This window comes from Podarcis vaucheri (genome assembly GCF_965113315.1).
Source record: "Podarcis vaucheri genome assembly, chromosome: 10".
NCBI classification, from domain to species: Eukaryota; Metazoa; Chordata; class Lepidosauria; order Squamata; family Lacertidae; genus Podarcis; species Podarcis vaucheri.
In genome coordinates, this window is record NC_138748.1 from 24,340,991 (window position 1) to 24,364,072 (window position 23,082).

Here is a 23,082-nt window from a genome sequence, read left to right on the forward strand (position 1 = left end):
GTATTAGTACTAGGTTGTCATTCTTTTTAAGTTTTTAAGCTGGCTTTTGGTAAATCTTGATGGTTTTACTTTTGTGCACCTTTTTTCTGGCTTTCACATATGGCACTGTTTGTCGTTACCAAGACAAACTGGTAACTACCATTTGAGCACTCTTCTTTGTCAGGTGCGTTACTCTGGGAGAACTGGGCACTAAGGTTCCTCTGCAACTGTCCAATATATCTGCATGTTGTGACACTTGGCCAGGGGTGAGCAGCGTAGAAAGGCTTCAGAAACATGGAAGAGCGGCTTCTGGCTTCAGTCTCTCCCTCCTTCTTATACATAGGGGAGGGTACATAAACTTAAGGATCCTGTAGTGAGACTAATTCCTGAGAGCCCCCAAGGGCAGAGAAGCTGCCCCATCAGCAGTAGCTGGAGTGGGAATTTTGTGGAGACTATATAACTGCAACACATTAGGGGAAAATAAATCAAAGGAAGTAAAGGTCAAAATACAAACTCATTGAATTTTCTTCTGGTTTGTGATGCTTCTTAATTCCTTTTACAGGAGTCAGAGTGCTCTTCCCATTTTCAACGGGCTGGAGATTGGATGAGATTGAACGACATATATCTAGTCAGTCAGTTTTTTCTGTTTTAATAGCTAAGCAGCAGTAGGATGTAAAAATAGGCAGAACTGCTCTTTGAATAACAATTACTCATTCTATGATGACAGTAATAGTTTACAGAAGCATTTTTTAGTTAAGGATCAGTGCATTTCAATAATTATTAAGTGATTTTGAGGGATCTGCTTTTGGTCCTTTAAATGGTTTTATGTTTCCAATACAGTGGTGCCTTGGTTCTCGAACTTAATCCATTCCAGGAGTCCATTTGAAAACCAAGGCACGGCTTCCAGTTGGCTGCAGGAGGTTCCTGCACTCAAGTGGAAGCTGTGTCTGGACGTTCGGCTTCCTAAAAACATTCGCAAACCGAAACACTTCAGGAGCCAATTTGTTCTGCAACTAAGCCGTTCTGGAACCAAGGTTCCACTGTACGAGAAATGCACATAATTATCGCTAAGTTCAACTTTATGTAACCCTGAATATTTTCCATACACAGAATAGTGGATGGATATCTATCTTTGCTATGAATATAAAAATTAGATGTCATGTGTCTTCTGATTTCTATTCCCCAGCTTCCTTTAAGGCAGAAGTTATACTTGTTTTAAAAAGCTTAGAAAAATAATTTACAGTAAAAATGGAAAATGTGTATTACCAAAGGATTGGGTCCAGATTTCCTCCTCTGAAAACTGTAAGAGCTCTTCAGTTTGCAGAGGGAATTGGAATCATGCAGATGCTCACCTCTGAATGAAAGATGGGGAGAGCATTTTCATGTATTAGCCTACTTTGCACAGTGTTCAAGAGAGCAGGTTTTCAGGACTTTGCAGAGGGGAAAATAAATTTGTGATAGTTTTCTCTCTGCCTGCTTCCTCTACTCAAGCATAATCTCGCTGAGCACAATTCTGGATCCAACCCAATATGTTTTATTAGTTTGCCGAATTTTGCACTTCTTTTAGAAGAACAGTTCTAAAGGATGAAGTGCCTTCCATCAGCTTCAGCTGGTGAGCCAACTGCACCCCTATCTGGACAGGAATAACTGTGGTCTGTGCTCTTGCAACCTCTAGATTAGATTACTGCAATGTGTTATATATAGGGCTGCCTCTTAAGACTGTTTGGAAACTTCAGCTGGTGCAGAATTTGGTGACCAGGCTGCTAATTGGGGCGAGTCAGTTGGAACATATTATATTGAACCTGGCTCCACTGCACTGGCTGCCAGTTGGTTTCCGGGCCCAATTCAAAGTGCTGGTTTTGACTTATAAAACCTTTAGTGTATCAGGACCGCAATACTTCAAGGACTGCCTCTCCCTATATGAAGCAGCTCAAACCTTGCAATCATCATCTGAAGTCCTTCTTTGTGTACTTCCCCCATGCAAGGTCTGGAGGGTGGCAACACGAGAACGAGCCTTTCCTGTGGTGGCTCCCTGTTTGTGGAATCCTCTCCCCAGGGAGAGAGGCCTGGTGCCTTCATTACATATCTTTAGGCACCAAGTGAAAACATTTCTGTATAACCAGGCCTTTAGCTGATTAACATTCTGTGGTCTTTTAAATGTGTTTGTGGTGGTAATTGATTTGATTTGATTTTGTTTTATTATCTAATTTGTGTTCTCATTTATCTTCAGAGGAAGGGCAGTAAACTAAACAAGCAAACAGAACAAGTATATAGTAACATTAAATTATTGAAAAGGAAACATAATGGAAGAAGTGTGTAATTTTAGATCTCAGGGTGTGAGTTCCAGTATCATATCAGCAGCGAGGTTCTCCTAAATCTGCCCACAACGTCCCCCGTGCCCTCAAAATCCGCTCTGCTCTGGAGAGTCCTTCACCCCTCTAGAGTAGATTTTGGATGGTATTGGGAAGGCAGAAGGGGGAAGAGGTGACACTGGAAGTCCCAGTGGATTTCCGTTGTGCAAGCAGATAGATATAATTAGACATTGCCCTAAATATGGGAAGGCAACTGTAAATTAAGTAGTGGTAAAATCTTAATAGAATGGTGGAAGAAACTGGGCTATTTTGGCATAACTACTCTTTATCCTGATCGGGTATGTGTGCGTGTGCGTGTGCGTGTGCGTGAGGAGGAGAAAAAATGGAAATCCCTGTGAGTTGCCTTGGGTGGGCTCTCACTCCCCTGAAGTGGCTTATAAATAAAACACCATATCACCTTTTTAGGAAGACTATGCTCGAGAAGTCAACTTTGCGAACAAGAAACCACCAGTTCCAGAGAGACCTGGGGAAGGAAGCTACAGTAGATATGAATATAGTCATGCTCCTGTTGGCTATAGAGATTACGGAGATGGCCGCGGTTTTGCCCACGAAAGAAGAAGTGGACCACCACACAGAATGGTAAGTTTAATTTTTGCCCCTCGCTGGAAATTGTATGCTCCTGATGGGTTTTTTGGGCTTCTATCTTAAATTAACCTGCTCAAAGAAATGGTACCTGAATTTGCACCTCAACCACCATGAAACTTGTTATGTAATCACAATAGGAAAGCAACCACAATGCTTTGATTCTATTTCCTAAAATGTAACACACTAGGGTACCTTTAAAATGGTGCATCAAATCTAGCCTCCTTTTTGCTCATTTCTATAATGGATTTTCATAGTTCCAGGGCACCTTGTTTGGAAGGTGGCTATTACTGTTGTAGAAGTATTGTCTCGGTCTCATCAGTCTATCATTCTGTGTGCCTAATGAAACAAGCTCATCAGCAACATGCAAATTAAGATCTAATCTCTGGATTTAACATTTGATCAGTGCATTCCGCTCCTTGCCCCTTTGGGGGAAATAATTTTGGTTTCATAATACTTAGTAATTTCAGTGTCTGTGAAAGACCTATAGTGTTTTATATATTGTTGAGAAAGATTCTCAGCAAAGAACTGCTCCAAATATTTGTGAGAGGTATGGTGAAATTGAGAGCCCTACTACTATGTGGATTGTGTTTAAGGTAAGGTAGAAGACTGATGAAGTTTTAATTCTTCAAACTGTATCTTGCATTATACTCAATTTTGCATTGTACAATTTCACTTTTATAGGATGATCCTGGATATAGATGGCAAAGGGACGACCATCCTGCTAGCCGTCAGCCTGATTATAGGTAACTGTGTTTTTAACATAAAATAATTGTGTTTTAATTGCATACACTTCTGATTTTTTTAGAATTATTTTGTTGATATTAAAGATCAATTTGTGCCTAGCAATTTGAATGCCAGGTCTACAAATCTATCTATCTGTCTGTCTGTCTGTCTGTCTATCTATCTATCTATCTCATTGGCACTTTAAAGTAAGGGTGGTAGTTTTCATACTTTTCTGCAATGACGCTCTAAGTTCCTGAAATGTCTTTACCACTAAATACTTTGAATTCTATCCATGTTTCTGGGTCTTTGATAGTATTTTTTATTATTTTGATTGTTGGTGTGCTAGGCATGAGTAGCGAGAGCTATTTTTGATATTTGCTTCCCAGCCACAGAGCTTTCCGGGACCTGAATCCAATGTTTGTTTGGATAGGATGGGAACTTTTAATCTGATGGGGGAAATAACTGTATTGCTCCTGTTGCTACTGTACTTGATTGGACTCTGCATAGCGGATGATGCGGAGGACCAGATAAGATTGAACACTCCCCTCCCTCCCCCCGGTTTGGTGCAATATGGCCTGGGTGCCATGGCATGGTAAAATACCTACCCACCGTGTCACCTAATTCACCAGGCTCTAGGACCTATGAACGCATAAGCTCTTATGCTGCCTGGAACCTTGATTCTGAAAGCTATGCATGCCAGTTGGTAAAAGCATGAAAATGGGTTTTAGAGGTATGTTCAAAGGGAGAGGAAGGAAACGGCAGTTCTTCTGCTCAGTAACGATATTATTGGAATGGCATTATATGATTATCCATTGCTGGAAGCCACAGGAGTGCTTGCAGGTTTCCCACAGGCACCTGAGAAGTGGATGCTGGACTAGATGGGCCATTGGCCTGATCCAGCAAGCTCCTCTTGGGTTCTTCATAAGGATGAGGAAATATTAACAGGTACAAAGAGAAAGAGGGATCTCCTATAAGCCGGAATGAACTGGTGAGAAATCAGGATTGTAGTTCAAGGTTGGTCAGGTAATACCTACCTATCTGCTTTAAATGAGTTCAAGTTCTAGGATTCCCAGTTGCTTAGAGCGTGGTGTTGATAATAACAGAGTTGCAGGTTCGATCCCTATATGGGACGACTGCATATCCCTGCATTGCAGAGGGTTAAGCTAGATGCTCCCCAGGGTCCTTTCCAACTCTACAGTTCTATTATTCTAGTGAAATGTGCAGGTGTACTCTCGGGACTGCTGTCTATTGTCCTTGAGACATCTTTGACAATGGGTAACTAACCATTGGGGACGCAGGTGGCGCTGTGGGTTAAACCACAGAGCCTAGGACTTGCTGATCAGAAGGTTGGTAGTTCGAATCCCCGCAACAGAGTGAGCTCCCTGCTCCTGCCAACCTAGCAATTCGAAAGCACGTCAAAGTGCAAGTAGATAAATAGGTACCGCTCTGGCGGGAAGGTAAACGGCGTTTCCGTGCGATGCTCTGGTTGCCAGAAGCGGCTTAGTCATGCTGGCCACATGACCTGGAAGCTGTACGCCGGCTCCCTCGGCCAGTAAAGCGAAATGAGTGCCGCAACCCCAGAGTCGGCCACGACTGGACCTAATGGTCAGGGGTCCCTTTACCTTTAACTAACCATTGACTTCCAAGTCCAAAGATACTGGAATAAATTACAAATCAGTTTGTAAGCATTTTGATCCCAGTGTAGTGATTAGTTGATGGCAGCATGAATTTGTTAAGAATAAATCCTGCCAGGACTTATTTTATTGGGTTCCTAGCTCAGTGGATTATTGGAGTGCTGTGGATGTAATTTATCTGGATTTCAGCAAAGCACTTGGCAGAGTTGCTCTTGGCCATTGGGCAGGTTCATAGCTTGCCAAGAGATTTCAGCAAGTGTGGCATGCTATTTTTATCAGCAGATCGTCCAAGTGTGTTTGGTTTGTAGTTCAGACTTCAACCTGTGGAGGGCAGTGGTTGACTGACAGAGGGGCAGTTCTGTTTTGTCAGTTTTAATATAAGTATCTGCATCAATGTGTGTGTCTACAATGCTTTATAACACGAGGGTAGGTAGAAGTGGCTGCCTGTGAGCCCCGTGTTGAAATGCATGCTGTTAGGATTGCTGAAAAATTAAGGAAGAAATATATCGATCATTATTTTACTAAAATGCATCAATATCATATATATTTTAAATAAGAAGAACATTCTGTACAACAAACATTCATTGCTCATGATCATGCTTTAAAAAAAACAGAAAAAATAAACTATTTACTCAAAAGAAGAAACAAAAACATTTATTGTACATATTCTAGAGAATATTAACAGTTATTGGCGTTTAAATGAAAACTGCTCTTTGATTTCTAAAGTAATAGCAATATTTTTCATTTTGTGTCCAATTTTAGTATCTCCACAACAGCTTTACCAGTATTTGTATATTGTTTTACTATGCAGATAATTAATAAACTTATGCCAAGTTGTCCTCCTTCTTCTGCATTAGAATCCTGTGTTGGTTAGCTTGTTTCCTTTCTTTTATAGGTGGTGCCTTCTGTCGTCCCGTGTCTCCCCCCCCCCCCCAATATTTGGAATTAAAATTATTGCTGCCACCAGTATATTCTTTCTGTCACCATAGTTCTTTCTTTTCAAAGCCCTCTCTCTTAGGTTTCCCAGTAGAATAACAGTAGCGTTTAATTCAAATTTCTGCTTTCATCTGCCTTCCTAATTACTTCAATCTAATAAAAATGGTAAAAGTTTTCTATTGCTTCCACATCTGTAGAATGTTGTGGTCTTTCTTGGTATATAAACATTTTCCCCAGCTACCTTTGATTCCTGATTTTGTTTCATGTATTTTCGTTAGAATGTTGCAGATTTTTGACATTTACGTTGAAATTGTATTTTGAAATTGTATGAGAGGTATGAATTAATTAGAATTACCCTGAAGTGACATTAAGCATCATTTCATTTGTAAACATGGCCTGTTAAACTGTAGGGAGTATTGCTTTCGTTTGTTAATGTTATGTATTTTGGTATTTTTATATTATAAACTGCCTTTTGATCTTTGGATGAGTGCAGTATTGAAATTTAACAATCTGACAAACATTTAATAGGTTTTATTGCTTATCTGAATAAATTAGTTGTAAGAAACTGTATTGATGGGGGGGGGGGTTGGTTTGCTTCTAAGTTCATTCCAGATATAATTGTATCCATGACTATATTGGATGGATTACCCTCTTGGACTTAATCCCATGTCCATTCCTTTAGTGATACCCCTGTTTGCTTTTCTGCCTTGTGGATTTACAGGTGATCAAAACAATGCATCAAAACTTTAAGGACTTAACATCATTATCTATTTCCTAAAACCTGCCACTTCATTAAATGTCATAGACTTGAGTGTTTAAAGAAAAAAAAATGGCATGCACTTTAAATCTTTCTCTTTTCTAACTTAAAACTGGATCAAATGGTGGGCATTGTTTGAAGTGCAGTAGTGACCTCCAATGGCCAAACAGAATAAATATTACATTTGAGCTTCTCTTGATAACAGGATCAAATCAATAAATACAAATCAACTTTGAATCAGTGTCTGTGAAGTTATGCTTAAGATTCCGTAAACCTGATGCATTTCTGCTGCTTCATGTGAACAGTGAAGCTTCCTCAGTTTCGACTACTATATTTCTCAGTCGTAAGGAAAATCTCTCCCCCCCCCCTTCGCCAACACATCATGAGTTCAGATGAGGGTCACTCATTCCAGGTGCATTTTATTTACTTCTGTAATAGCACAGTACTGTATGCTCTTAGCAGGGAGAAATTGGGATGGAGCTGATTAGGATCTTCGGGGAAAGGGTGGCTAATAAATGCCATTGTGTGATTTATTGGCCTGCGGATTGGCCTACTCTCTCATCAGATGAACAGTTTTAACAAGTCTTGGAGAAGTGTTTTTACGTCTGAAACCTTTTGAGAGAAAGGAGTTTTTGTGTGTGTGTTGCATATGTGAATGCCAAAAATGGTTTTGGTTCTTAGGAACCAGCACTTCCTTTCCATCTTTCACATACTGTCACAATGTCTGGATGCATTCCCTGGGTCTGTTCCATGACCTTGCTCCTAAAAGATGTGTTTGCATGAAGGCTTGCTTTGTTAGCAATGGAGTAAGAAGGCTATAAGCAGTTACTTCTCCTCTTTTTGTGTTTTCTGGATTACTTGATGTGGTTTAAAGACTCCAAAAGCAGTTCTGTTTTTAGGCAAAGAGCTAGTTTATATAGATTTTATTTTGGTAGTGTTTAGCTGGTGAGAAGCCATTTAATATCGATATTAACAGTACAAGATATGAATTCTGCTCTTTATTAATCCAAGGCCACTAATGGTGTTTTTATGTTTGAAGGCTAGAACTGAAGAAATAGGCATATTGTTTAGTATTCCTATTCCATGGTTGACTCATTTTTGCAATCCTAAAGATGGACATATCTGCAAAGTTGAAATTCACACTGGAAGTTTTTTGGGGGGAGAGAGAATATTAGATTCTATTAGGTGCTTTTATTTAGAATTTGGCATGCTACTGCTGCTACATTAAGTGCTTCATAACAACAAAAAAACTTGTTAATGTAGAATGTTTTAATGCAGTGCATTTAAAAGTAGCACAAAAGGGATCGTTTTCTTCGCTGCCGCCATCAGCAGCTGAAAAAACAAGAGAGTGAGCAAACATTTGGAGATCCAAGTGACTTCTTTAAAGAGACTGTCACTGCTTCCAGAGCATTGGCTCTGGGAAACACAAACCCTCTTTGTGGAATGAGAGAAAGAACAACACATTCAGCACCACAAGCCTGTAAATCTAAGCAGCTAAGGGGATGTTGAACATCTAAGTAAAGCTATTCCCACCATGCCAGTAACTTAAAATGCAGTCCCAAGTGTGTTTACTCAGAAGTAGGTCCTATTTGAACACAGTGGAAGTTGCTTCCTAGAAAGTGGGACCATCGTTTGTCTTGTCTTGATTCTGCTTCGGCCAACTTGCTGGCATTCCATTCTGCTTTACTTATTAGAGCAAGCATGTGACGAGGGCTTGAGCTTTGTCATAAAATGAGTTTATTGATGTTGCTTTAACCAGTTTTTGTTGTTGTTTATTTGCCAACCATATTTTTCATATGCTAAGAGGTGTTTGTGGTATCTGAGATAACGCATATGGCTCTCATCGACACCTTATAACTCTTGTGAGAGAATGAAACAGACTGTGCGGAAGGTTTGTAGGCAATTTCCTTTTGAGGAAAGTGAGAAATTAGTTCAGTAGGAAATAAAACCAAGATTCGAAGGAGGTGAAGACAAAAGACAGAAGCGATAAGGCATGGAAGTGTGAAGAAAATGCTCCTATGAGCAAGGGACAGCAGGATGTAGGCAGGAAATGGACGGGTGGGAGGAGACTTCACTTTGTCTCCCTACTGCTGTCTTGGCAGCAAGAGAATGCAGCCATTGGTTGCAACCAAAATGTCACAAAATAGTGACCAGGCTTACAGGTCCTTTAGAGCACATTGGGAAGTGCATGCATACCTGAAACTGAAATTGATAGATATTGCCACAGTTATTTTTGTATTAGTGGTGCAGACTGTTCATTGCATTCCTCCCAAGAGCCTAATGCTTTCTTTCAGCATTGAAGGCGCTCTGCAAAGTGTACACTAGAGGGCTCTTTCCCCCCATTTACCATTAATTTAACTGCTCCATCTCCGTGTGGCTCTCTGTGGATCATACACTTAAAGCACAAACTTACAAAGAGACTGAAGTAAAGCAATAAAATAACCCATGTTTCAGTTTCCTTTAAATATCTCCCTTTTATTGCATAGCAATATAACGGTTGTAAAAGCCAAGTGAAGATGTGAACAAGTTTCAGGTCACTTTAATGCATTTCCTGGCTGGTCCGTGGACATTCCTAATCTAGATCTAGTTGGTGTTGGTTTCCACACTTCTAAACTTTATGTGAATCTTCACGGTTTGAAACTTGACTCTAGTTTTTAATGCAGTTTTTTCCTGTACGGTTGAGTTATTGCCCAACCACCCCCCAACTTTTGGCTGTTGGATCTTTTGATGGAATTTTGTTTTCATAATCTTTTTTTAATGATCATCGATCCAAACTAGTGTTTCCCAAACTTGGGTCTCCAGCTGTTTTTGAACTACAACTGCCATCATCTCTGACCACTGGTTCTGCTAGCTTAGGGATGGTGAGAGTTATATCTTATAAGATATGAAAATTTCATGTTTCTTCCCAAGGTACCTTATTTCTAGGAGGGATACATTAGACTGCCCTATTGGAAAGCTACACCAACCTATGCCAAATGTTGATCTCCCTTTGGATGTTGTCAGTTTAGCCATATGAGAAGATGAATGTCTATTTCAACTTGAGAATGTGAAAAGATCCATGAGTTTGAAAGGAAAGATTTGCAGCTATGACAGATCATGGGCTGTATCCCACTACGTTCTACTCTGAATAGACCTGTTGAAATTAATATGGTAAAGATAAAAAAGTAAAGGACTCGTGGACAGTTAAGTCCAGTCAAAGGTGACTATGGGGTTGCAGTGCTCATCTCGCTTCAGGCCGAGGGAGCCAGTGTTTGTCCACAGACAGCTTTCCGGGACATGTAACCAGCATGACTAAACTGCTTCTGGCGTAACGGAACACCGTGACAAGTCCCAGAGCGCATGGAAACACCGTTTACCTTCTCGCCGCAGCTGTACTTATTTATCTACTTGCACTGGTGTGCTTTCAAACTGCTAGGTTGGCAGGAGCTGGGACAGAGCAACAGGAACTCACTCGGTTGCAGGGATTCAAACTGCTGACCTTCCGATCGGCAAGTCCAAGAGGCTCAGTGGCTTAGACCACAGCACCACCCACGTCCCTGGCATTGAAATTAATAAACCTAAGTTTGTTGTGTCCATTAATTTCAGTCGGTCTACTCTGAATAGGACCAACATTCATTGCAGTCCAATGAAGGTTGCTATTTATCCTTAGAAAGGTAAAGTGAATATGGAGAAGAAACCTCTGAAGATGTGATCTACCAAATAATAATAATTTTTTATTTATATTTCACCCATCTGGCTGGGTTTCCCCAGCCACTCTGGGCGGCTTCCAACTAAATATTAAAAACAATACAGCGTGCTTACGTCTCAGGCTGCCCATTCAGAGTGTTTATCCTGTCTTCTGCACTCATCTCTGCGCTCTGTGCACTGCACTTGAATCAGCCTCTTGGCTCCCTGAGAATAATTTTCAGCTGAAGAAAATCACAAGTAGAGATGTATAAGACATTAGAGGAAGTTGGAGGAAGAGCTCTGCTGGATCTCACCATCCTGTTCTCACAGTGGCCAACCAGATGCCACGGGGAAGCCCACAAGCCGGACCTGAGGGCAACATTCTCCCCACTTGCTTTCCCCAGCAGCTGATACACAGAGACACACTGCCTCTGGACAGTGGAGGTTGAGCATAGCCATCGATCCTAATCACCATTGGTAGCCCTACCTCCCACAAATGTATCTAATCCTCTTCTAACGCCATCCAAGTTGGCAACAATCACCGTGTATTTTACACCGATGCTTTTCCTTCTTGGATAATACTAAATACTTTAAAGCCCTTCATGGCCTAGGACCCTCGTACCTACGGGACCGCCTCTCCCGGTATGCCCCGCGGAGGACCTTAAGGTCCATAAATAGCAACATCCTAGAGGTCCTGGGCCCTAAGGAAGCTAGATTAACCTCAACCAGAGCCAGGGCCTTTTCAACACTGGCTCCAGCCTGGTGGAACGCTCTGTCTCATGAGACCAGGGCCCTGCAGGATCTGATTTCTTTCCGCAGGGCCTGTAAGACAGAGTTGTTCCGCCTGGCCTTTGCCTTGGAATCAACATGTTTCCCTCCCCCTCTTTCCTTTTCCCTTTATCCTTCTGTGATGGAACTGCTTTTGGGGACTTACCTGGCTTTTTTCGGTCCCATGTAGGACCAGTCTGAATAGTTTGCCTTGGTGAAGATTTGACGTTTTCATCCCCAAAAAGTTTTTGATTTGAGTTTCTATTGAAATGAGGCTGCATTTTAATGTTGTCTTTTAATCTTGTTTTTAACTTGTATCTTAATCAATTGTTTTTTATCTGGTGTTAGCCGATCTGAGCCTGGTCTTGGCTGGGGAGGGCAGAGTATAAATAAAATTTTTATTATTATTATTATTATTATTATTATTAATAATAAACTGATTTGTCTCAGAGGAAAGATTCAATAGACGATGGGTACTTGCTTCAGGTATTTAGTTATGTGCTCCTAGAATTTTGACATTAAGTAATTTTAATTTCTTTTTATGGGAATTTGAAAGGGACCTGAGAGACGGCATGCGCCGGAAACCCGTCTATCCTCACTATGCGAGAGATCGATCCCCGCATAAGAGAGATTCTCCTTACTTCAGGGAATCGCCGGTCGGCCGAAGGGATTCCCCCCACAGCAGATCTGGGTCCAGCGTCAGCAGCAGAAGTTACTCTCCCGACCGAAGCAAAGCCTATGCCTACCACCAGTCCCAGCATAGCAGAAGTATGTCATCTTTACCTAAAAGAAATATTTCTCAACAAGGTAATAGAGGATGGATGGAAACTAACATTAGTGAGCTGGCATTGACTTCCCCTATATACAAGGTCGCAATGCTAAGCGCTTGAGGGAATTCAGCTCCTCGCTCTAAGGTTTGTAGTTAGTTGCATCCCTGCACTTTTTGAGAAGGCTCTTTGATCCACAAGTTTCTATGAGTCCAAAAGAAGGCAGGAGTTGATTTTTGCCTAGTTCCACCTTTCTTCTGCAGTTGGCATGTATTAAAGGTAAAGGGACACCTGACCATTAGGTCCAGTCGTGACCAACTCTGGGGTTGCGGCGCTCATCTCACTCTATAGGCTGAGGGAGCCGGCGTTTGTCTGCAGACAGCTTCCGAGTCATGTGGCCAGCATGACTAAGCCGCTTCTGGAGAACCAGAGCAGCGCATGGAAACGCCGTTTACCTTCCCGCCGGAGCGGTACCTATTTATCTACTTGCACTTTGACGTGCTTTCAAACTGCTAGGTTGGCAGGAGCAGGGACCGAGCGACGGGAGCTCACCCCGTTGCGGGGATTCAAACCGCCGACCTTCCGATCGGCAAGTCCTAGGTTCTGTGGTTTAACCCACAGAGCCACCTGCGTCCCATTATATCATTACAAAGGCTCCTCAAACTCCTTTCAGCAAATTTTGGGCTGGTGTGTGGTCAGCACAAGGAGAAACTGCCCCAAATTGCCTCCCCTCACCTCTTCTGGTGCAGAGATCGCATATCACATCCTTTCTCTAGAACAGATTTTGGGCTGGTGCAGTGGGAAGGCGAGGAAGATGAAGTCCCATTGTATGAGTGAAGTCTGTCCGACTCGTGCAAAAACTGCACAGGATAAAAGAACATGTCTATACATCATGGAAGCTTTGGGTTTATGCAGATTGAACCAACCAATTTTGCTAGTATTTTATTATGTGTGATCATGTGATTTATAAAGGTAGTGGAATGCATTAAAGAATCGCTTGATAGCAGAAGAGGTGATCACAGGAAAGCATTCAAAGTCTGGAAGCCTCAAGTAAGGGAAATTTTGAGATCCTTCATTTGCTTTGGGTTTACATTGAAATTGCTTTGCATGCCTAAAAGTAAACTCCTCTGCTGATTTACCCAGATGCAAGTCTCACCAAATTCAATAAGGCTTACTCACACAAAAGTGGGTCTAGTATTACCCAGCTGGTGAAAAGGTGATTCAGAAATATTAATTTACCGTAAGTTTATTTTAAAAATAAAGGAACAACCATGTACATTAACAACACAAGTCTTCAGTATTTTAGATGATTTAAGTCTGTGGAGGTCCAAAGTTCTGTCCTCACCCCACCCCAAAATCTGATAAGTGGGCTTGGATGGAGAAAAGTCCATTTCAGGTTTTTACAGAGGAAGGAGAGACAGTCTAATAATCCACCATATAACTCAAACAGAACCCACTGCCATTACGCAGCTGTGTAACAGTTTCATTTTCAAATGCTTTTCTTCATATGACTAATAAAACACTTATGTTGTTGTCCATTTAGGTAAAGAGAAAAGCGCCTCTCAGTCCTTGAAAACGTCAAGAGATGTCTCTCCTTCAGGAACAGCAGCTGGGCCCCCTTCAAAGGTGAATTCATTAGTAGACTTCAATAGTAAAAGATAGTAAATTAAATGCAGGAAGTCTCCGTTACATCCTGGCCTCTTCGTTTTAGATTTTTTTCAAATACTAGGGAAACCTGCATTTGTTTTTGCCTTTTAAAGTTCATATTTCTACAACTCTATAGTGTGGATTCTCAAGGCGTAAGTTTGTTGGTTGTGCTAAGGGAGGGCGAATTCCTTCACAGGTCTTAGCAGATGTTCAAAAGTTTGATTAAGCTCTCTCCCTGGTCCTATCCTTTTGCAGTGGTTTTAAGTTCAAAGCATTGGCAAAAGTCCTCTACAACCTGGGACTAGGATAGCTAAAATATAATCTCACCCATTTTATACCCAACTGATTGCTGCATTCTTTATTGAGAGGGCCTCAACAAACCCTCTTAAGTGGAGATTTTTATCCAAGTCTGTTGGATTTGAAATTGTTTTTATTGCTGAAATTGTTTTTTATTGTTCCTTTGCTTTAGGATGTTTCATCGGAAGTGAGCAATAAATGAAATGAAGCAGGCTTAATATTTCAGTAGTTGTTGAAAACATTTCTTTTCTTCCAAGTCTTCCTCAGTTAGTTCTTTCCCCCCTCTTTCTCTCTGCCATTTTTTAATTTTTGCTGGTTTTTATGTTTTAAATAGTGTTTTTATTATTGGTTTTCTTTTATATTTTATTTCTCTACCTCAATCAGCCATTCTGTAAATATAGTTTATAAATTTTGAAATAAATAAAATGTACTGTTCTCAGCCTCCTAAACATGATAAGTAGATGGATCATGCAGGAGGCCTGGTCCCTCCCATGTCTCCTGTACTCTTGCCCTTCCCTTCATTGCTTTGCTTTACAGCTTTATCTTGCTATCCAAGATTGCCCTCTTAATGTGAATTTGAAACCAGCTTCCGAAACGGGTTTCAAATTCTGGTTATGAAGGCAACTTGCTGGCATTAACCATAGTCAGCAATATGTTTTTATATTTTGCAGAAAGCCGCCCAAGAGTGGCTGGGGAAACCCACCAGATGGGTGAGGTATAAATAATGAAATTGTTATTATTAGGAGTAATAAGGGGAAGGCGCATGCAAGCCAGTTCGATGCTCCTGAGCTCTTAACTGTTCAGGAGATTGGGAATACAATGTCAACTCTGAACCATTATTTGGTACGTTACATTTAATTTATTGCTCATGGGTTGTCCTTGAAAAGTATCATTTTATCTCTGAAAAATTGGACCTTTTGTATCTTTCACAGAGTCCCTTCAGCTGTAAATTTCCTTTTATTTTTTAGAGTGTTAATATAGAAGCTAGTTTTTGTAACAGTAGCGTTTTGCAAGTATTGGTTCTTTAAAACTTCTCCTTTAAGCTTCTCTGTGTATTTCAGTGCATTTGATGGTGTATGTTTGATGGTGTATTGTTGATGGTGTATGTTTGATGTGTATTGTTATTACATATATTTATCTTCCTTCTGACACACCCTCTCACCTTCTGGGCTCTCACCCAGGATCCAAACAAAGTCTCACAAAGAGGAAAGTCCCTAGAAACAGCAGATATCACTGTCTCCCACTTGAGACTTGCTTTTTATGGGCAGGCCAGTGGCACTTCCTCAGGCTGCCCACAGCTGTGTCCTGTTTTGCTGCCCCTCTCCACACCCAATTCCAGGTACAGCAGGTTTGTTACATTAACAGCCACACTCTGGGCACTGGCGGAGGAAGAGGAGTGCGGGGGGAGCACACAGCCCCTGGCAGCACAATCCCGGTAGGGTACCATCGTCGCTGCCCCCCGCCGGGCGCCACGCTCCTGCAGGCGGCGTGCCCCACCCCCAGGACACATGGCATGCCCCCAGGACATGTGCCAGCCCCGCCCCCCACCTGCTCTCTGCCACTGACTCTGGGGTTTCTTTTTTCTCACCAGGCCTTAGACAAAAGTAGCCGCTTGTCAGAAAAGGAGCTTGCAGAGGCTGCAAGTAGGTGGGCGGCTGAAAAAGCAGAGAAGACAGACACAAGCAGCGTACCTGAAATTTCAGATTATGAAGTAAGTTAAAAATAATAATTTGCCTCTGTGCAGTATTTGGCTGTCTTAAATTTTCATGTACGTCCAAATTAATGACTGAGCAAAACTCCAAACTTGTCTGATAGCAGAGCCATGTAACCCGTAAGTTCTACTCAGAATAGAGCCATTGAAATTAATGGACCTAAGTTAAGCGGACCTAAGTTAAGTTTGCCAACTTTATACTATGACTACCTTTGGGAATCGCACTGTTCTGCAAATTTGGGTCTGGAAACCATTGCCTGAATAGTGAGTCAGACTTCTTGATAGTTCTGATTCAGCAGTTTCACACTTTGAAATTCTTGTTCCTTTTCTTCAGTAAAGGAATTTCAAAGAGAGATTTTCCTTTCATATTCGACGTGCAGCCTCTCAACCAACACTGTTTCTCAGCTCCCACTGCATCAGATCCAGAACACAAATCCATCCTCATCTGAAAAACTGGTTTCTCTGAGATTTATCTAGGAGAGAAAATCTCCAAAATGCTGAGAGCGCTCCATAGCAGGCACAAGACTATAACTCTTTGTCTTTTTGCATCCTAGATTCAACTGGCTTTTGCTGCATTGTGTCAATTACGTGTTTTCCTTATTCTCTCATTCCTGCCCTTACACAGATTGTACATTAACTGCATCAAATTACTGTACCTTTCTTAAAGGCTGCATCCTCAGAACCGTTATATGCAGAACGCCACGAAGAAACTGGCGCCAGCATACCAGACAATAATGAACTGTTTGAAGACAGCCCGCATGTTAGTCGTTCCAAAGCAATCGCAGCAAAGACAAAGGAGATTGAACAGGTAAACCTCACCTCTGGTAGTTGTTGTTCTCTGATTCTTTGTAATTATTGTTTATTTCATTATTAAGTTTATTTAGGATGGAATCCTGAAAATCCATAAGAAGAAAAAATCCTTTTTAAAAAGACTTGCTTGGTGGCTGCAAGTACTTTAAAACTTGCATGAAGGCAAGTCTCAGGGTTAAATTTTTTTTTTAATGACTAAATGAGTCGCTGTAATGGAGCAAACATGGGTGCTGCCATGTGCTTCTGTGATTTCTGCCAGCTGGTATTTTAGCCAGTGTGGTGTAGTGGTTAAGAGCGGTAGTCTCGTAATCTGGGGAACCGGGTTCGACTCTCCGCTCCTCCACATGCAGCTGCTGGGTGACCTTGGGCCAGTCACACTTCTCTGAAGTCTCTCAGCCCCACTCACCTCACAGAGTGTTTGTTGTGGGGGAGGAAGGGAAAGGAGAATGTTAGCCGCTTTGAGACTCCTTAAAGGGAGTGAAAGGCGGGATATCAAATCCAAACTACTACTACTACTACTACTACTATTCTTCTTCTTCTTCTTCTTCTTCTTCTTCTTCTTCTTCTTCTTCTTCTTCATCATCATCTTTTAAAATAAAGCAGATTGTCAGCCGTCAGATCAGGCTTTTTGCAGCATAGCAAGCTAATGAGAGTTTAAAAGTTAAGTGTAGAGTTGGTGCAGATGCGCTTACAGTAAGCTACAGAATAAAGCAATGTAGATCTAGATCAGAGTGTTCGTTGTTTTTATGAAGCTGCGACAGTAGCTGCTTGGAAGCTGCATCCTTTTTTAGACTGTGATGAAAATGATCATTCTTGAGAATGTGCTGGTTCATTCATAGAGAATACTTATACAACAGGGTCTGAAGGCTACTCCTATTACTTAACATTTTCAGTAGTTTCATTGATAAAATGAGTTTAAAATATTTCCGTTCACATTAAAGAATATGGACAAAAAAGAAATCTGTGGTTGATTCAAAGTTGCTTTTCAATCAGTGTATTTTGGGTCTAGTCTACTCCACTCTATAAATTAAGCTTTTCCAATATTCCTGATTTTCTTTAGTACGCATTTGCTTTTGCTGTACAAAATTATATTTCATAGTTTTGTTCCATAGTTTTGCTAGCTAAGAATGTAAATGACTGGATGTTATTGCTTCTGTTAATTTGGGGGGAAACTGTTTCCATTCCAAAGCTACAAAGACCAGAAACTTCTCACAGTGTCTATACAGTAATCTCTTTTTCATAGGAGTGAAGCTGCAAACCTCAGATATTTATGCTTCTAGAACAATAAGATGATACTCTTCCACCCCAGTTGTCCAGTCCAGACTGTTCAGCAAATGCAGGTGCCTATTCTGAATCCTTAAATGCTTCAGAATTAAGGAAATGATGCAGTCCATTACAGAAAATTAGTAATGACTAGCTTTCACAAACATTGCATTTGTATTTTGCTCTTTTTAGTTCTAATCTGGTATTTGAGGTGGCTTGCCCCCTAAAGTGGAGTCAAGAGTGCGTGAAATGAGGAAGGAAAAATACAGAGTATATTAAAAGCTAATCATTGTAAGTCTCTATGGCATACATGTAGTGGTAGGCCTCATAAATACGTGCTAGAATGAATATATGTTGTCAGCAGCAAATTGCATTTCTCCACGTCTGCTAAAAATGGGCTGCTTTTGTTTCCATACAAACACAATAAACCCCACCCTCACTTAACCTTTGTTCTCCTTTAGATGAAGTCTAAATTAAATTTTCTTCCTGTGAGGGGGCTATAAACTTGAAACCAGAATCATTAATGCATTTCTAGCTATCAAATCAATACTAAGCAAACAGTTTTTGTAGATAAACGACACCCTTCCTGTTTTCACAGAGAAGCAAATTTTACTAGGAAACGGCGTTGGTCAGTTTGCTACTTTTAAAATAAACCATTGAAGGGTGGGGTCCTTCCTGCAGTCAAAAGTTTATTACTCCCGAGTTGTATTTTGAAATGTTTTGAGTAAAGTGGTTTGCCCTTTTGAAAATCTTTGGAAATCACTGGAAACGGTTTAATCAACATTTTAAACTGTTGGCTCAAGGATTGCTTCGTGGTAGCGTAAAACACTTTTGTGCGTGCAAGGTGTATTACCAAAACATAGGAGGATGACCTGGGCAGAGTAGATTTGACCTAGTCAGGTACTTGGTGTAGTACAAAGGTGAAGTATGATTGTGGCTTGCCAGGAAACCCCTCTCTTCTGGGCTGGGATAGAAGGCCTATGGGCCAGAGAGAGAGACTAGGGCTGCTATTGGTGTGCTACCCCTCCTGTTTCCCTGGCCGAGGTGGTCTTGGGTATGGTGTTGGACAACCCCAAGTTCATGATAGCTGTAATAACTGTGAAGCTGTCTTGTTGCTGAACACTGCACTGTTCAGGCTCTGAATTCTTTAATTCAAAGTGTTTCGTATTTTCCGCCAGGCTCCTGTTGGTGGATCTTAGTAGAATCAGCGGAGAAATTGAAACTTAAAAACAGCCATGACTCGCCTTGTAGAGCCAGCTCTAATTAGATCTTTGTAGATCCCAGAAGCCTGAAATCTGTTCACCCCTGGCTTACAACCACCCTGCAGTTACTCATTGCTTTTGCCCTGCATGTTTCAGACCTCCACATTTCAGCTTGAGCTGAGAGTAGCTTGAAGCAGGCAGACTAAATATAGACCAGAGTTAAATATTGCAAGTTGGGAGAAACTGAAGCAGAGGCTGGTTTGGATTCCTAATCCCTGTCTTCCACATCTCTCAGCTTGCAGCAAACATCAGTTCTCCCCAGACAAATCCAGCACTCAAGTTCCATACAGAAACCTTGTACTCCATTGTCTCACACTTTTTTTTTTTACATGTACTAAAATAGGGAGGAGACTGTTCAAAGAGCAGGGACTACATTTGAGTTTTTAGGCAGAGTGTCAGGGCACATTGCAACATTTTGTGGCTAGGCACCTTTTATTTGTGTGTAATACAGTTAATTAGCTGCAAACTTCATACAGCTATTTATGTAACTTGTACATATAGCTCTATATATAGATCTGTACATCTTTAGATGTTTTGAAAGTTGGACTTAACATGTTCTTAATCTGAAATCACCTTCCATTCAGCCCGCGGTTTCTGCAGAAGTGTGTTCTTTTTTTTTTTTTTAACCAGGTCAAATAAATTCAACTGCTGTACTAAATACGGGCAGATTGCATGCATTCCCATTTTACATATTCAAATTCTGTTGTGTGCCTCAATAGTAAGCAGGTGGGATGGTTGAGATGTGGTGTTTCTGGAAATGGACAAGTAGTGAATCAAACAGACAGGATGAAGGCCAATAAACAAACTAAATCCTGACCACCCAGAGTTTGATTCTGGGTTTATCTGGCCAGAGAGATGTATTTGCATTCCTTCTGAAGGATCAAGTTTGCAACCCGGGTGCTGAGATACAACTTGTCACAGGAGGCCTAAGCAGCTTCTGTGCCATGGACTTAATTGTCTGCTCCTGGGCACAGGTTTGTGCATGATCTGGAAACCTTCATATTAAGCTATTGCAATGTGTTGTACAATCATGACTTCTCCAGGTTTGGAAACTTGTTAGTTCAAAATACAGTTGCAGGGTTGTAGCCTGGAAATAGCTATAGGACATATCTCACCAGTTCAGATCTCTTCAGTGGTTGCTGGTCTCTTTCTCCATGCCACTTATCAGTATTTGCCTTTTTTGCTGGGCCCTAGGTACGCGGGTGGCGCTGTGGGTAAAACCTCAGTGCCTAGGACTTGCCGATCGCATGGTCGGCGGTTCGAATCACCGCGGCAGGGTGAACTCCCGTCTTTCGGTCCCAGCTCCTGCCAACCTAGCAGTTCGAAAGCACCCTTAAGTGCAAGTAGATAAATAGGTACCGCTTTATAGCGGGAAGGTAAACGGCGTTTCCGTGTGCTGCGCTGGTGCCGGCTCGCCAGAGCAGCTTCGTCACGCTGGCCACGTGACCCGGAAGTGTCTCCGGACAGCGCTGGCCCCCGGCCTCTTAAGTGAGATGGGCGCACAACCCTAGAGTCGGACACGACTGGCCCGTACGGGTAGGGGTACCTTTACCTTTAGGTAGCTAGATGGAGATTATTCTCCCACCAAACTAAGACACTCTTTGGGAGCCCTTTTCTGTCTTCAGAAGTTAAGCTGCTGGTAGCAACCAGAGAAGGTGGCTTAGCGAAGTCCTCAAAGTGGCCTGTCTGATGCAGACGTCTAGTTTTGTTTTTTCAAGGCGAGATGTTTGGCTTTTGTTTTCTTAGGTCTTTGAAAATTACAAATCAGTCTCTTGGGTTTTAGTCTGATGCTGTGATTTTCTGTATGTAATGGGAAAATACTTTATAATTTTATCATTAAGTTGTACTGTTTGGGGAAACTCCAGCCATTACTCCTACCTTAAGGGGAAAGGGCACAGAATGACAGCTGCCAGTTTTTGGAAATTGAGATCAAGTTCTGTACTTTTTTGGAGAAAGTCTGTTGTACCAGTTAGCCTACTGTTCTTTAGTGTGGAGGATACATTAATATTGCTGTTTCATGAATTTCAAAAAAATCATTTCTAGGTGTACAGACAGGATTGTGAAACCTTTGGTGCTGTAGTGAAAATGCTGATTGAAAAAGACCCTGCGTTAGAAAAACCCATCCAGTTTTCCCTGAGACAGAATTTGCATGAGATTGGTGAGAGATGTATTGAAGAACTTAAGCACTTCATTGCAGAATACGACACCGTCAGGCACGAATTTGAAGAATCGTAAGATCAACTTGGGATTGTCCATATGTAAATTGGAAACTATTTAAAAATTGATTTCCCATCAGCATCTGCACACTTGACTGCATAATTCTTCCTTTGTAGTAATCTATTTTATTATTAACAGTTAAGTAAATTCCTGAAGAAGGCGAAAACATGTTTGAGGTATCGTTATGGTCATTTCTGAATTTCAGTGCAGATGTACATTCCATGTATGCAGTATACATTAGAACATGCTTAACAAAGTGACATGCCCCATTACCAAAGCTAGCTACGTATATACAGTAGTAATGGTGGAGTAAATTTACATATATGTTTAGGGTAGTTTTTTGTTATGTTGTAAAACTAAACTAAAAAGTAGCCTTTTGTAAACTGAAATTAAACAAAATACTTCTGAATAAGTTGGCAATTTGCATTTTTAAAAGAATTATTTAATCCTAAAAAGAATGGAAGAAAATGTATGCTGTTCCCCTTCCAGTGTTTTCATTTGTGTACATAAAAACATATTTCAGATTTTGTGTGTGTGTGTGTGTGTGTGTTTTTGTGGGGTAGCATAATCACTCTAGAAGTGGTATTATATGGACAACTATTTCCAAAAGTGTCAGGGATGCTTAATGTGTGTTTCTCCCCTCCACCGATACGAGAGAGTGAACATGTGTTACCTTGCTCATAGCTTTCACCCGCAATATGGGATTAAGTAAACTACCTCAAAGGATTTGCCAGTGTGACACTTACTGTGGATGGCATCACATTAGGATCAATTAAGTCAAAATCTGCCTGAGCTATCTCCCAAGTGGACAACATAATAGTTGTCCGCATAATCAGTACAGGCAGGTTGAGCATATGCTTATGAACTATTGACATGGTTGTGGTGGATCAACAGCAAATAACAGGTTGCAAATGCTGCTAAGACACAGACTTTCCTTGGGTATTACCGTATTTTTCGCTCGGTAACACGCACCCGACCATAACACGCATGTAGTTTTTGGAGGAGGAAAACAAGAAAAAAAAATATTGTAAACGAAACAGTGGATGTATGATTTTTGTGGTTCATGCTGTGGCCACAGACATGTGATCTGACGGTGAGTTTGGGGTAGCCCAATGCAAAAATCCTGAGGATCCATGTGGATCCATGTTTGTAACCACGTTTTAAGTGGGGAGGGAAGGAAAAGCACTCAAGGGACAAGGAGCACGCGTGGAGCAGGTTCTGCTTTTCTCCCTCCCCCCCTTAGCGAGCTGAAAATCTTTCCTGCTATTTCCAGCAAAGCGGGAGGAGAGCGATACAGAGAGCCTGCTTGCTTTAAAGGAGCCAACCGGACAGTAGCCGCTTACACGAGAGTGTAAGTCCTCTCCTCTCCCGCTTTGCTCCTTTAAAGAAGCAGGCACTATGTCCCTCTCTCCTCCCCATTCAGCGGCTCTTCTCCGGCTGGAAACCACGGAGGAGGGAAGCATTCGTTCCGTAACACGCACAGACATTTCCCCTTACTTTCTAGGAGGAAAAAACTGCGTCTTATGGAGCGAAAACTACGGTAGATAATGAGCTGAAAGATGTCAGTGCCTTTCGTAGGAAGAACATCTGCATTCACACACCCACACAGTCTTCCTTTGACAGCATAGGGGCCATCTTTACTGCCTTTTGGTGGCTTGGTTGCTACTAGGAAACGTGCTGCAGAAAGT

General features: G+C 41.5%; 1 protein-coding gene across 14 annotated transcripts in view; it reads left to right on the forward strand.

Moving 5' to 3' along the window:
• PPHLN1 (periphilin 1) overlaps window positions 1–21,918 on the forward strand; it is a 28,633-nt gene extending 6,715 nt beyond the window's left edge. For 9 of the 14 annotated variants that reach the window (XM_082239813.1, XM_082239817.1, XM_082239810.1 and 6 more), the window contains 8 exons: window positions 542–607; window positions 2,757–2,930; window positions 3,618–3,679; window positions 11,977–12,227; window positions 13,731–13,813; window positions 15,723–15,842; window positions 16,510–16,650; window positions 21,221–21,918. In XM_082239813.1, coding sequence (XP_082095939.1) covers window positions 542–607; window positions 2,757–2,930; window positions 3,618–3,679; window positions 11,977–12,227; window positions 13,731–13,813; window positions 15,723–15,842; window positions 16,510–16,650; window positions 21,221–21,412 — 1,089 coding nt within the window. In that variant the 3' untranslated portion in view covers window positions 21,413–21,918. The remainder of the gene's footprint in view (window positions 1–541; window positions 608–2,756; window positions 2,931–3,617; window positions 3,680–11,976; window positions 12,228–13,730; window positions 13,814–15,722; window positions 15,843–16,509; window positions 16,651–21,220) is intronic. The other 5 variants (XM_082239812.1, XM_082239808.1, XM_082239811.1 and 2 more) reach the window with 3 other exon arrangements.
• Window positions 21,919–23,082: the final 1,164 nt, after the last annotated feature.